We start from the raw sequence: 15,252 nt of genomic DNA on the forward strand, positions 1-15,252 counted from the left end.
AGGTGCTACCCAAAAAGGTTTACCTTACATAAACTACAGTGGGAAGAACATCAATGAGAAGGAAACAGGCAAAGCTTGCAGGTTACTGAACACAGTGTATGTGCCCTTGAGTAGCAGCAAGTGCTAGAGTAGTTGTGTCCTTATCATAACAGGTAGAAGGAGGCCCGGATTCTGTTTCTGGTTAGGTAACATCGAATTTGTGGCCAAGGAATCAGGTTTAGATAGGTTTTCTGTAGATACTTTTTCAGTTGTGATATAAATCCAGCAGTTTTATTCCCTTTCATTTTCACCAATACCATTGTCTACAGCGAACTGGCCCTGTATTGAACAGTGACAGAGAACTGCTTGGTTTAATTACGATAACGATCATGCAAGTAATCTCATTCAGATTATTTTTCATGTTCGTAGGTGCCACAAGCGTTGTTTTGTAGGGATTGGTGACAATGATAAAATAAACATTCTGGTCAAGTTCCATGATCTGCCAAGCAAAGATTCCCAAGACTTGTATTTACTAGGCCTTATAGAAGCAAGGTGATGTCAAACTGCACGGACCCAGAAGAGACCGTTCTTCAAGTTTTCAATATTTTTTCATGATCGGTTCAAGGAGGACATTGGTGTGTCATAAAGCTTTCCGAAGTGTACATGCTATAGGTATGAAAAGGGTTATTTAACATAACTCATGCTCTACTCCGTGGAGAAGAGCTGAAAGATAAGCATGCAAAGAATCTCAAAGTTAACAAAACTTGTGAACAAGTCAATAAAGTCATACATAAATCACATACAATCATTTCCTGTGAAATCTTCCTACTATGCTGGGAAGGAAGTTCAATATTTGGATGTTTGTCTCTGTGTGAAATCCACGTGTGAACTTTTCTTTGGTGTATACCCGGACACAACTGTTAAATATGATTATTATAGGAAATACCCTCCTCTACGAACCATGTGACCTTGCCGCGGTGGGGAGGCTTGCGTGTCCCAATGATGCAGATAGCCGAGCCGCAGGTGCAACCATATCGGATGGGTATCTGTTGAGAGACCAGACTAACGAATGGTTCATCGAAAGGGGGGTAGCAGCCTTTCGGTAGTTGCAAGGGCGGCAGTCTAGATGATTGACTGATACGGCCTTGTAATAATACTCAACATGGCTTAGCTGTGTTGATACTGCTACACGGCCGGGTAAGCTACTATGACCAGCATAGTGAAAGAATTATTGTCGTCAAGATAGACACCAAACCAATGCCCACCACGATAGTGAAGGTCTATATGCCTACTAGTTCAGCGGATGATGTGGAAATAGAAAGAATATATGAGGAGATAGAAGATTTAATACAATATGTAAAAGGTGACAAGAATCTAATTGTGATGGGAGACTGGAATGCAGTGGTAGGCCAAGGAAGAGAAGGTAGTACAGTAGGAGAATTTGGATTGGGACAAAGGAACGAAAGAGGAAGTCGGCTGGTTGAATTCTGCACTGATCATAATTTAGTCCTTGCCAATACTTGGTTCCAACACCACAAACGACGGCTGTATACGTGGACGAGACCTGGAGACACTGGAAGGTATCAAATAGACTTCATTATGATTAGGCAGAGATTCAGAAACCAGGTGTTGGATTGCAAAACTTTCCCAGGAGCAGAGGTGGACTCTGACCACAACTTGTTGGTCATGAAATGCCATCTGAAGCTGAAGAAATTGAAGAAAGGAAAGAATGCAAAAAGATGGGATCTAGACAAGTTCAAAGGGTTTGAGGAATTGTTTCAAGGAACATGTTGCACAATGACTAAATGAAAAGGCTGAAGGAAACACAATAGAGGAAGAGTGGATAGTCATGAAGTCAGTAGGGCTGCTTAAGAAATGTCAGGAAGGAAGAAAATATCAACTAAGAATCAGTGGATAAATCAGGAGATAATAGACCTGATTGATGAACAACAAAAATACAAGAATGCTAGAGGCAGAAAAGAATACAGGTGATTAAAGAATGAAGTGGGTAGAAAGTGCAAGGTAGTATAACCTTCCAATGTATGTCAGGATGAAGTTGGTAAATACATTGGAAGTTTATGATGAAAATAACGTCAATGAAATCATATGTCCGATCATCATACGTCCAGGAGTGTCTGAACTCAGGTGATTCGTCTAATTATGTGAACGACAGGCGGCGGATTGAAGGTGTCGGTGGAATGATGATAAGCTCTAAGCCCCGTGGTGCCTTACAAAATTTCGGTAAATAATAAGATGTCATGGTACATAATGTAGAATTAAATGAATATTCCACGTTCCTCAAGTAAAGTTTGCTAAAATATGTATAAATGGCGGAAAACATAAATGGAAGAAAGGTACCGAAGGCCATGGAACGGTTGAATTAATCGGAATAAGCTGTGTTTATATGTGGTGGCCATACCTTGCTCATCTAGTCCGGTACGATTCGATGATCGATATTGATGACGAGATTGTCGATTAATAACCTAAAATACGATGCAGTAAATTGTTAAACGAGTTCCTTTGCTGATATAAATGATTCGTACGGGATCACTACGCATTATGTGTCATGTGTTGTAATTGTCAAAAACATATGGGAGCTAGAAGCAAGAAGAAATCCTAAAAAAACAAACCGTCTGTTATTATTATATAGTAGTATGGAATTTGTTTTTCTGATGAAGGTGGATCTTAATCTTGTTACGTCTTGGAAGGATTAGAACTATTAAATATGCAGAGAGAGATTGTAAAGCTAAACATAGCGCAATATTAGCATATTATTCAGTAATAACCTATTGTAAAACAAAATATATATTTTGTTCTGTCAGAACATTCAGGCAAGTGTGATACTCGAACTTTCTGATTATACTAATGCATGTAACCCTGTTCTAATAGGTATTTTAAGTTTCAGGTGATATGGGGCTAATGAATATCGGATGTGATTATGAAATAACAGCAAATCCCAACATGAGCAGTTAAGCAATAGAGGGACCTCAAAGGATCTGATGAGAAATATGATGGATTCCAATGGCTAAAGATAAACTGGAAGACGAGAGGTGTCATCGTCACGGAGCTCAACCAAGGATGAGTACTTAAATAATGATTCACCATTCTGCTATGTAGTTGCTTTCTTTTAAATGTAGAGTAGTGTATTCTTTATGTCGATTTATGACATGTAGTCTTACAACTTGAAGGCGACCGTTTCATTTATTTATCATTGCTTCGCGTTGAGCAAGATCGTTGCGTCTGTGTGATAATTAAATCTGTGTTGTGATATAATATACGATGAGTCGTGTGAATTCTTAACGATCTCTGGCAAGGTTATACGGCATCGATGGTGCTTGTGTCGAAATAGTGTCATCGTGAAGATTGTTAATTTAATTTGTGGTTCGAAATACTTCGGAGGATTTCAGTAAGCATGATGTGCGCAATTTTGAGTCATCAGAAATCATGTTCTTGTACTAAATACAGTGTTCGGGAAATGCAATCGCGATGTTGTCACGGTAATATTGTGCTAATACGGCGAAAGGATTAGTAGTCTTCAGCGTGAAATGCCTGAATAGATTTTCTTTAAAGTAAGGTGAATTCGCTGTGCATGCCGTTTGAGTGATGTAATGAAGTGTTTAATATAATAGGGTCGTTGAAAATATGTAAATGGTTAATATAATATGAATTGTTATAGATGTGTCATTAGGATTATGCATTCTTAGGATGATATGATATGAAGGTCCTGATGAAAGTTATTATGATAAGAATTGAGTTGGTCATGCGTGTGAATTTTAATGTTGACATAATGATTGATAATTATTTGGGCATGAGGCCGTATGTTGGAATGATATTCTTAGGGTTTCGTTTCGAGAACACTGTTAGTATGACCGTCAGATTATTCCAATTAAATACAATGTAGACAAGCGCGCACAGTATTAATGGAAACATTTGGGATCTTTACGAAGTAAATAATGTTGTACGATATCGGATCACGATATAAAGGATATGATCTTCGAGGGTGAGTAAGTCAACTCTTTTGCTAGTCGTATATTTTTGTAGATCATTTGACTTGGTGCCTAGAGCTGACGTAGTTTTCCAGGCTGAACTTCGCAGTGGACTCCAGAGGTGCAGAATCAACGTAGTTAGAAAATCATAGTAGATGTTGCAATATTTATTTGATGTCCATTATCTAGGTGCAGATGTTGGAAATGTCCAAGAGGGACCGAGCTATTTTTCACTTGTATAATGTTGGTGAATAATGTATTATGGTGCAATCTCATGTCATTCGAACATTTTTTTGCCTGTGCGATGATCATGAATATAACTTACCGGTGTTTTCAAGTTGTCAAATAGATTTTTTTTCTCAACATTTAACGCAATGATTTGAGTAAGAAATAACGGAATGTTGAAACGTATTTAAGTAAGGATAGTTCTACGATGCGGACGAGTTATCAATTCCCAGTTACCTGTTTAAGGATATGTGTGATGGACGATAAATTTTATCCACTTTAAGCCTTCAGCACTGAGATACTTGTTTCTTTTATTTTCGATTTTAATTGGTGATATTACTAACAATTGTTAACCAGAGTTGAAAGTTAGGCATTTTATTTCCTAATTAACATAATATTCAATTTTTATTTATGTCCGTTTGTGTTGCTTTCAATTTGTTCATTAAGTTATGTAGTTGTCATTTAAATATATTTTCTCAGTCATTAAACGGAAAATCCTTCCATAAAAGAAATATTACAGCGTTCTCATTTGTTGTAGTATAAGGAATGTTAGGATAATTATCTTATTTAGGATAGTAAGTGGTAATCATCTCTTCACACCAACCTTGCCAATATTAATCTACCGTAAGATCTTTGACCCAACTTGTCGAACTTGCACATCCCGTGAGTGGAGTCAGGGGCGAAGCGTCAGGGGATACAGGGTAGACAGCGTGTACCCTTAACATTTTGTGAAAGAAATATTGTCTAGTTAATTCAATTACTTTTTAGAAAATATTTCCAGATTCGTGACATTATTGTATTCCCCGCTTTACTTATTTTCGTCTCACTTCGGCAATGCTAAGGTTCGCGTTAGTTACACGAAGCACGTAGGCGAAAGTAGACGCTGTCCCTTCTGTGTATTTTCCCTTTGATTTTCGAAGGTTTCAGATAGAGCAACACTAACGCTATCTGTAGGTGCTGACTGTGGAACTATGACTTTCCTATAGCGAGATGTCTCCGCCCAGTAGACAGACTTACCAGCGTCTCTTCTTGCTCTCATTGGCTAGTATTTGGATCTCTCTTATAAAGGTGATCTTATTGGCTACCATCTTAGACATGCTTTTAATGTCATTAATTTGAATTTACTTTATTATAAGACACGTCTAAAAATAAATTAATAATATTTAAATACGAAGTATAGTAAACTTACACCTAATAAATCAATGACAGCATCAAAACCCTTCAAGTACGTGCATTTTCTTGCCCGCCAATATTAGTTGCGGTATTATAACCCCAATAATTATTGGCTTCCAGTCTTAATAAGGTACTCCAGAGTACTCATACGGAAAAAATTGCTTAACTTGATGCTGTATATTCCGTTAAAATCAGTTTCTAGTGAACGTGCTATAAGTGCATTCAAATGAATTAAAACGTATTTAAGGAATTGGATGACCAACCAGAGACTGTCTAACTTGGGAACTCTAGCTATAGAGAAGAAATTTCTGTGGAATCTTAGCAAGACGCCTGACTTCAAGACGAGAGTAATAGATATATTTGCCAAAATGAAGGACAGGCGGATTAAACTCATTTACAAGAATATTGTTTAAGGTGACTTGTACGAACAACTATTTATTTCTTATTTCTCTTATTAAATCTAGATAACAATGAAATATATTGCTATTTTTATTCTAAAAGTATGTTGTTATTTGACAACTCCCGCGGCCTATTTTGTCTATATTTAAAAATAAAGCAAGTGCACGTAGGGTTATAGGTTGTTATAGGGTTTGTTATAGGGTTTGTCATTAATATAATACTGAATACAGATGTATGCGTCGAAAACAAAATTCCATATAATAATATGATTAAAACAGTTTAAATAAAAGAAATCTCTGTCTACCCCCTTACTTAGTTCACGCTTCGCCACTGAGTGGAGTTTCATGTATCTCCGCATGATTACCAGCCGAGGCGCGACCCAACATTAAGAACCCCGAATTGAGATGTACGTGAAAGGTCACAGTAGCTAAGGAAGAATGACTGAAGGAAAAGTGCAAGGATGTCGAACGTTGTATGGTCCTAGGAAAGGTAGATAGATAGATAGATAGATAGATAGATAGATAGATAGATAGATAGATAGATAGATAGATAGATAGATAGATAGATAGATAGATAGATAGATAGATATGGTTTATTTTAACTGGCAAAGGTAGATGCTGCATACAGGAAAATCAAGGAAACCTTTGGAGAAAGGAAACCCAGGTGTATGAATATTAAGAGCTCAGATCGAAAGCCACTTCTAGGGAAAGAAGACAAAGCAGAAAGATGGCAGGAACATATCCAACAGTTGTATCAAGATAAAGAAATAGATAATTTGGTTCTGGAACAAGAAGAGGCTGTTAATGCTGATGAAATGGGAGATCCAGTTTTGAGGTCAGAGTTTGACAGAGCTGTGAGCGACCTAAATAGGAACAAGGCACCTGGAATTGATGACATTCCCTCTGAATTACTGACTGCCTTAGGAGAAACCAGCATGGCAAGTGTGTAAGATGTATGAAACAGGAGAATTCCCATCCAATTTTCATCAGAATGTTGTTATACCTATTCCCAAGAAAGCTGGTGCTGACAGGTGTTAAAACTACCACACCATTAGTTTAGTATCTCATGCCTGCAATATTTCAACACGTATTATTTACAGAAGAATGGAAAAACAAGTTGAAGCTGAGTTAGGAGAAGATCAATTTGGCTTCAGAAGAAATGTAGGAACACGTGAAGAATCCTGACTTTACGTCTGATCTTAGGGGATCGAATCAAGAAGGACAAGCCCACGTACATGGCATTCGTAGATCTAGAAAAGGCATTCGATAATGTTGATTGGACCAAGCTATTTAAGATTCTGAAGGTGATTGGAATCAGATACCGAGAACGAAGAATTATCTACAATCTGTATAAAAATCAGTCTGCAATAATAAGAATCGAGGGCTTTGAAAAAGAAGCAGCAATCCATAAAGGAGTGAGGCAAGGCTGCAGTTTGTCCCCCCTCCTTTTCAATGTTTATATAGAATAGGCAGTAAAGGAAATCAAAGAGGAATTTGGAAAGGGAATCACAATCAAAACCTTGAGATTTGCCGATGATATTGTTATTTTATCTGAGACTGCAGAAGATCTTGATAAGTTGCTGAATGGTATGGATGAAGTCTTGGGTAAGGAGTACAAGATGAAAATAAATAAGTCTAAAACAAAAGTAATGGAGTGCAGTCGAACGAAGGCAGGTGATGGAGGAAATATTAAATTAGGAAAGGAAGTCTTAATTGAAGTAAATGAGTATTGTTACTTGGGTAGTAAAATAACTAATAATGGCAGAAGTAAGGAGGACATGAAATGCAGATTAGCACAAGCAAGGAAGAGCTTTCTTAAGAAAATAAATCTGCTCACTTCAAACATTGATATAGGAATTGGAAAGATGTTTTTGAAGACTTTTGTGTGGAGCGTGGCATTGTATGAAAGTGAAACATGGACAATAACTCACTCAGAAAGAAAGAGAATAGAAGCTTTTGAAATGTGGTGTTACAGAAGAATGCTGAAGGTGAGATGGATAGATCAGATCACGAATGAAGAGATACTGAATCGAATTGGCAAGAGGAGATCGATTTGGCTAAATTTGACAAGAAGAAGAAGAGATAGAATGATAGGACACATCTTAAGACACCCAGGACTTGTTCAGTTGGTTTTTGAAGGAAGTGTGGGTGGCAAGAACGGTAGGTTTAGACCAAGGTATGAATATGACAGACAGATTAGAGCAGATGTAGTATGCAACAGTTATGTAGAAATGAAAAGGTTAGCAAAGGATAGGGTGGCATGGAGAGTTGCATCAAACCAGTCTATGGACTGATGACTCAAACAACATATACATGTAAATACCTACAAATTAAGAGATGGCTTTATGACTAGCACGATACTTCTGAATTGTACATGTTGTGTGTCTCAGGATCATGATGGAGCTTTGGAGGATGAAAGTCATGATTTACAGATAACTTTATTGAAAGTTAGAGGCACTTCAATGTGGCAGCAAATTGACAATGTACGATACCAAGAGCTCCGAACATAAATCCTATTACTTCAATTTCCTGAAGGTGGTATTCAGATTTCTAGTAATCTATGGTATGTTCATATTATTCCTTCTTTTCTACATTGATCTCCTGTGGCTGACCGCTCTTTAATTTTTTTTTTTTTTTTAGATTGTTTAAATCATTCATCCACCTTAATTAATTTGGAACTTCACATACAGACCTACTGAAAGGCCCAAGTTGTCATTTTAGTGCTAATTACTCAGCACTGAAAATGATCATTTTTAAATAAACTTTATTAAGTACCATTTATTTCGGTTCTTGAAGGTTGATCTTTTGTGATAAGCAAGTTACAGATGGTAATATTCTTCACCAATTTCATATTAAATTCCTGTTTAGGCCTGAACATAGCTATCTTGCAAACAGTAGCAGCAAGTGGGAATTAAAAGGGGCTGGGGCAAAAAATACAGACAACAAAAAGTACCTGGGTTAGTAGGATATAATGGATATAACTGAATAAAGCTACAAAATAATTTCTTTTATGCTCTCTGAGCGAATTTCAACAGAGAGGTAAAGGTTGACAGTTTATGAACTTAAGTACTGTAATAATAGTTTTTTGAGATTTTGATTTTTGATTCAGTACTGTACAACAAAACTTTTTTTTACCAAAGGAACAATGTTACACACATATTACAATTAAATAGAAGTACGGCATGATTATACAATTAAAAATTATTAAGCATTTGCTACACACTAAGAAACTTACACACACTAAAGAGACTGCCAGACTGATGAATGTGTGCAGCAATCGGGTGAATCATACCTCCAGTGTCCATGACCTTGGCAAAAAAATATACCCCCACCACCCTTCCTCACAGCACATGCAAAGTATCCGCTATACAAATCGGTTAGCCGCGATGAACGACATTTTGTGTATATTTCTGCTAATAATTATGTTAATAATTAAAGAAAATAAAGGAAAGAATTAGCTGATAAGACAACAGGGCTTGTACAAATTGCTTGTTTTAATAATTATTATAATTCCTAGTTTCAGCCAGATAAAATGAAATAAAAATGTAATGTTTTCTCCACAAAGTAGGGGGCAACTGCCCCCCACCCCCACCCCCACCCCCACCCCCCCGATCGCCATTACTGCTTGCAAACTGTTAAACAAAGAAAAAATTATAACCATTACCATTCCTTGTTGGCTTCCACTTTCTGTGTTTTTGAGAATAGACACATCTTGCTAGTCCTGTTGACATCTCAAAATCTAGTCATCATTATGTGTAACAGTTGGGAAGAAGATTCTTTAGGAGTTCTTCTCTGATATACTGTCATGAATCAGGGCAAAGTTCATTTTAATTTTGTGAGAATAACAATAAATATTATAATTCTCCTGACACAATTAATGAATGAAGAAATATAGTAACATAAATATTACTAGCAGCATAAAAAGTATTGAAATTATGAGGGTCGAGTCATAAGTCATGGCAACTATTTTTTTTTATCGTGAATAGGAGACATTGCAGAAAATCTAAGATATGCATTTGGAAATATAGGGCATGTACTTATGCATAGTCCCTGAAGACAAATCCTGACTTCAGGAGATTCTCGTAGGAAAGTGACAGAACACAGGCCATTGGTAAACACTGTTTTATTATGGTATAGACAGCAAATACACAATACTACGTACAAAGAACAGGTCTCCACTGGTTACAGACCTGCAAAATAATCACCCAAGGTTTCCACTCTGCGTTGCCAGCAGTGGGGCAGGTGCTGAATACCATTCGCTGTATGTGTATCGCTAACGTGTGGCAGCTCTCCCCAAAACGCTGTTACGATGTCCTCTTTGTTAGAAAACCGTTGTCCACGCAATGGCTTCTTGACTTTGGGGAGTAGATCATAGTCACACACCTAATACTTCCCGCAGCTCTGTATGGCATTGGCGAGCATTTCTGCCGCGGAGAACTGCTATTTTAATGTACAATCGTTGCTCCTGCTTTTTGACTTCCATTTTGTGACGCTCTCACTCACACACTGAACTTGAGAGCATGCTTAGATCCACACTGTTGTTTACATACACCACCTAGTGGCATCATACGCAAGTTCATACTGTACGTTTCCAAATGCATATCTTATATTTTCCGTGTTGTCTCCTGTTCATGAGAAAAAAAATAGTTGCCATGACTTATGACTCGACCTCCATATATATGAATGGTAACAAGTCAAATGAAAGAAAAGAGCTCTGAGAATATTTCAGTAGAGAGACTGTAGGAGTCTAAATGTATTTCTAATTTGAACTGGGAAAAGTGGTTCATTGTCCTAAGATGCCTTTTAATTGTTGGCTTTAATGCATGCCAGATATAGTTTTATGGAAGGAAAACTATGAAATACCATTAGTCTCTTCTTATGATAGAAATGGAATACTATAAGTTAGCTCTAACAGGGTAGAAAAACTGTCAAGAAAAGAAAAATTGAATATCTGGAAAACATAATGAGAGATTCTGGGAGATTGCAACTCCAGTCAATACCGTACTCAAAGGGAAAGTAGCTGGCAGTGTGTGGAGGGTGTGAAAGACCTCAAATGACCTGGCTACAAATATTTGGAGATTTTGTTCAATACTTCATCTACAGAACTACTTTAAACTGCAGTCAACAAAAGTAAAATTGAAGGTGAAGAATGGGATAGAAGGTTAAGAAAATAATGTACAGTTGCATCATGATGAGAAAATAATCTGAAAATGATTTGAGATTTCTATTTCCAAAATAATGGTGTGGAGACTTAAGATGTTTTTAAGATGCATGGACCTGAAGGCAGTACTCTCACTCAGTGTCAGGTAAAAAAAAAAAAAAAAAACCAGTTAAACTGTAGTGATGCATGACCAGACAAAGTAGTTGCATAAATTCTGGAATGCATATTTTGGAATTTGCTATTGAATGGGAAAGCAAAATATCTTCAAATGGATCCTAAGAGGGCAATGAAGGTGCTCAGATCAGAGTTTTGAATGATGAATCCACAGTTATCAAGCTACATCTGAACAAGTCAAGGTACAGTTGAAGAAAAACTGCCTTTTGATGTCTGTACTCAGGATGGGTTACATATCAGTTTTACCAAAATATCTACCATTACTTTCAACACACAACAGATGTATTTTTGGTGACAATTGCTCATGCTTTTTAGCAAGATCCTTACATTCAATTTTGGCTTCAATTTCTATTACATACCTCAAATTGTCTTTACCATAACCACAGATTTCTTCAAGAATTCTAGGTCAGATTCATATACTCTACAATAAGCCACTTACTTCAAGCTTATAATGAACAGTTACACACCACAACCATAACTCACTAAGGGGCTTACTAGTTACGTATAGCCATGGGATCATCTGAAATTTATAAAACTGAGCAATTTAGTTACACCTGCTACATGGTTCAGGTTACATAGTTGTAAACTTACAACTAGCAGAACCCCACCATTGACAGCCCTGAAGATGATTTACGGTGGTTCCATTTTCACACCGGGCAAATGTTGGGGATGTACCTTAATTAAGGCCATGGCTACTACTTTCCCAATCCTACCCCTTTCCATTCCTTACATTGCCAAAAGCCTTCAATATGTTAGTGTGTTAAACAAGTAAAAAGGGAAAAAAGAAAGAGAGAGAGAGAGAGAGAGAGAGAGAAAAAGAAGTATATGAATTGTTGCATCCAGTTTTACTTCACTGACTATAAGATTCTATTGTATATTTTCTACACCACTGGAGCCTGTCGACACTGGGTTTGAGGGAATATGGTCTTCAATCATCTACAGTGTAGAATGTATCCTAACATAAGACTTTCTTGATAGGATGCTGAATGGATATTCAGTTTATTGTATTCCTTTCTGCCACATGGAAAATGTTTACGGTTTTATGAATTCTATACGTATACTGTTACAAGTCAGAGTTAATTGTACTTACTTTCTCAATGTTCTTGACAGTGATACCCATAGCAATAGACAAAAGTAGATGATTAGGAGTGATAACTGGAGCGATGTCCGCCAAAACTCGAGATACTACCGCTGGCTTCACTGCTATGAATAGCACTTCAGACTTCTCCACAGGTACTACATTGTTCGTTACGGCTGTTGCACCAAGATCCTTTTAAAAAATAATAATAATTTTCTAGTTAACATCTTTTAAAAATCTGTATATGTCTAATTCCGTTACTTACACAAAAATATTTAAAAACTACAATATTTAATTTGTTATTAATTCAAGAAGTGTGTAATAATGCTTTTAAAAATGTTTTTACATAAATTTTAAATAATAAAACAAATGTTGAGTCAAATACTAATCATTGTATCTTCAACTGGCTACCCTTATGTCTTCAGTGTTCATAAATAAAGCAAAGCAAAGTCACCTCCGCACAGGCCATGGAGGCCCTTGGAGGAGTGGAAGGTAAAGGCTTCCACCATTGTTAACCTCAGCACGTGATGGGGTAGAGTGGTTAGCTCCCAGAAATTAACCTGGTACTCATTTTTTGATGTAGTCCGAGTGAACCTCAGGGCCATATGCACCTCCGGAAGTGGAAATCTCATTTCTTAAATTTTACGACTTCCTGGCGGGGATTCGAACCCACGTCCTTCCGGGCGAACTGAGCACGCCTTTACCGCCTCGGCCAGGTAGCCCCTTCATAAAGAAAGGGTTTAAAAAAATTCCAAATGTTAAATCCCCTAAAATTAACCCTACAAAACTAAACCTTTGTAAATTTTACTAGCATAGTTGCTACTATTGCCTGGTTTCTGCTGTTCTGAACATTATAGCGGCATGTTCCTTTCGATAGCTTCAGTTCATACAATGCCATTGGCAATGCAAGAGTGATTATTCATTGGACTCTAATAGTTCACTTGTTGTAGGAGCTACATCTTAAATATTACGAAGGTTTAGTGATGCTGTTACTTTTTCTGGGAGTCATGGCATTGTATTTTATGTGCTAGTGCTTATTCACATTTTTTTTTTTTTTCACATTTTTATTTTTTATTCACAATCAGTATCTTACATATACATACAAAGGTAGTATAAGATAAAATGTGAATCCCACATAAGGTAAACTTGTGTGTGGGCTTCAAAAATACAATAGCTAGATTATGTACATCATGGCATCTAGTGAATATCATTTACTCCATTAACATTTTGGTGATATTTAATTAGAGTAATTTTGTGAACTGTTTTTCTGTATTTGGTGTAATAGGCCTAAACAAGAAGCTGGAAAGGAAGGGCATGGGTTAAGGAGAAGGTTGGTTTCTTAGTAGAGAGGAATAGTGTGCTAGTTGATTTAAATATTATAATGGAAATTTATAAGTTGATCTACTTTGTAATAATTGTTAATGAGCCATGTGAATAGCCTTTTCTTCAATGTATTCTGATTGCCACTGATCACGTCCACAGGTAATGCATTGTATATCCATGGTCCTAGACAACTTAGATTTCTTTGTCCAAGTAAAGTGTTCCGGCGTGGTATACTTACTCCAGTTCTGTCTTGCAGCCTAGTGCAAATTTTTGGCTTGTGTTCTTTGCAGAAGAACTTTAAATTTTTATGCATGTATAGGGTCACTGACTGCACAAATAGCTGCCGTATGTTAAGTACCATGCTTTGCTGGAACAGTTCGTATGTTGGAAATATCAGTGGCTTTTTGTACATGACTTTCAGTATGTAGTTCTGGCATGTATTTACCTGAGCCAAGTGTGAATCAAGTATTCCACCCCAACTGTTAATTCCATATTGCAGTTGTGATTGAACTAAGGCAAAGTATACAGACTTCAAGGCTTTTGTTGAAATAACATTTCTAATTCTGTAAAATATATAAATAAGTTTCTGAAGTTTAATGATCAAATTTGATGCATGAAAATTCCATTTCAGATAACTATCTATAATTATCCCTAGGTATGAAACATGTATTGATTTCTGTAAAGTATAACAGTTGCAGCTTTCAGTATTTTTGCAAGTTGGTATGTGGAGTTTTAGTGTTAGATTGTCTGAGGGTTGCATTGTTTTATTATGCGAGAAGCAGAGGAATTTTGTTTTATTTTCATTTAAAGTAAGCAGGTGGTTGTTTAGCCATTTCTGAACTATGACTAGGGTTTCTTGAGCTCTGTTGAAGGTGTCCTCCCAAGTTTCACCCGTGACTGTGACTACCGTGTCATCAGCATATGAGTTAATTTTTGCATTACAATTTAGCTCACACAGATCATTGATATATAACAGAAAAAGAATTGGTCCTAATACTGTTCCTTGGGGTACTCCGATTTTTACTTGAGCACTTTTACTTAGAGTATCCTTGATTCTTACCTTTTGTATTCTGTTAGAAAGAAAGCTTTTAATTAGATTTTGAGGAATTCCACGAATGCCTACTTTTTCAAGTTTGCTAAGGAGTATATTGTGATCTACGGTATCAAATGCCTTTGTTAAATCCAAAAATATAGAAATAGTCCTTTTGGAGTTATCAATGGTTTTATACAAATAATCAGTTAAGGAGAATATTGCATCTTGAGCACTAATTTTTATTCATCGCTAAAGGTGCATTTTCCAAGGTGCGATGTAGCCACAACGGTGATTGTAGCCGCACAGCGATAGCAGTCTCTATCTCCGCGCATGCGTAGTTTGAATTTGGTCTGCGACTCGCTGCGATTGCGGCTTGAGCCGCCACACTGGTGCAGTGAGCAGTGCTGGCGGCCTCAGTTGCTGTGACGGAAGTGACTATTGCTCAACACCTCCTCCGCAAGCATTCTCCTCTGTCAATCAAGGGCCAATAAAAGCTAAGCCGTGCTCAGATGTAAACAGTCTTCATATCTTGTCAAGATTACTGGGTCATAATATATAGCAATGAATACACAGTGTAATATGTACTTTTAAATAAAATGCAAATCCCACTCTGCATTATCCTTTTTATGCGTCCTTCATTCCCTAGATTGCGTAGTAGTATGCTAGACAGTTTTGCAACTGCAGAAATTATATCCGCTTCCATGAAATTACACCAATGGAAT

The 15,252-nt window shown here is 36.9% G+C and overlaps 1 protein-coding gene across 2 annotated transcripts in view; it reads right to left on the reverse strand.

Annotated features, from left to right (window-relative positions):
• P5cr-2 (Pyrroline-5-carboxylate reductase-like 2) overlaps nucleotides 1-15,252 on the reverse strand; it is an 88,342-nt gene that overhangs the window by 34,195 nt on the left and 38,895 nt on the right. For both annotated transcript variants that reach the window (XR_010858586.2, XM_067137178.2), the window contains exon 3: nucleotides 12,187-12,366. Coding sequence is in view for 1 of the 2 variants with exons in the window: in XM_067137178.2 (XP_066993279.2) it covers nucleotides 12,187-12,366 (180 nt within the window). In the remaining variant the exon portion in view is untranslated. The remainder of the gene's footprint in view (nucleotides 1-12,186; nucleotides 12,367-15,252) is intronic.

The sequence above is a fragment of the Anabrus simplex genome, chromosome 1, assembly GCF_040414725.1.
Source record: "Anabrus simplex isolate iqAnaSimp1 chromosome 1, ASM4041472v1, whole genome shotgun sequence".
NCBI classification, from domain to species: domain Eukaryota; kingdom Metazoa; phylum Arthropoda; class Insecta; order Orthoptera; family Tettigoniidae; genus Anabrus; species Anabrus simplex.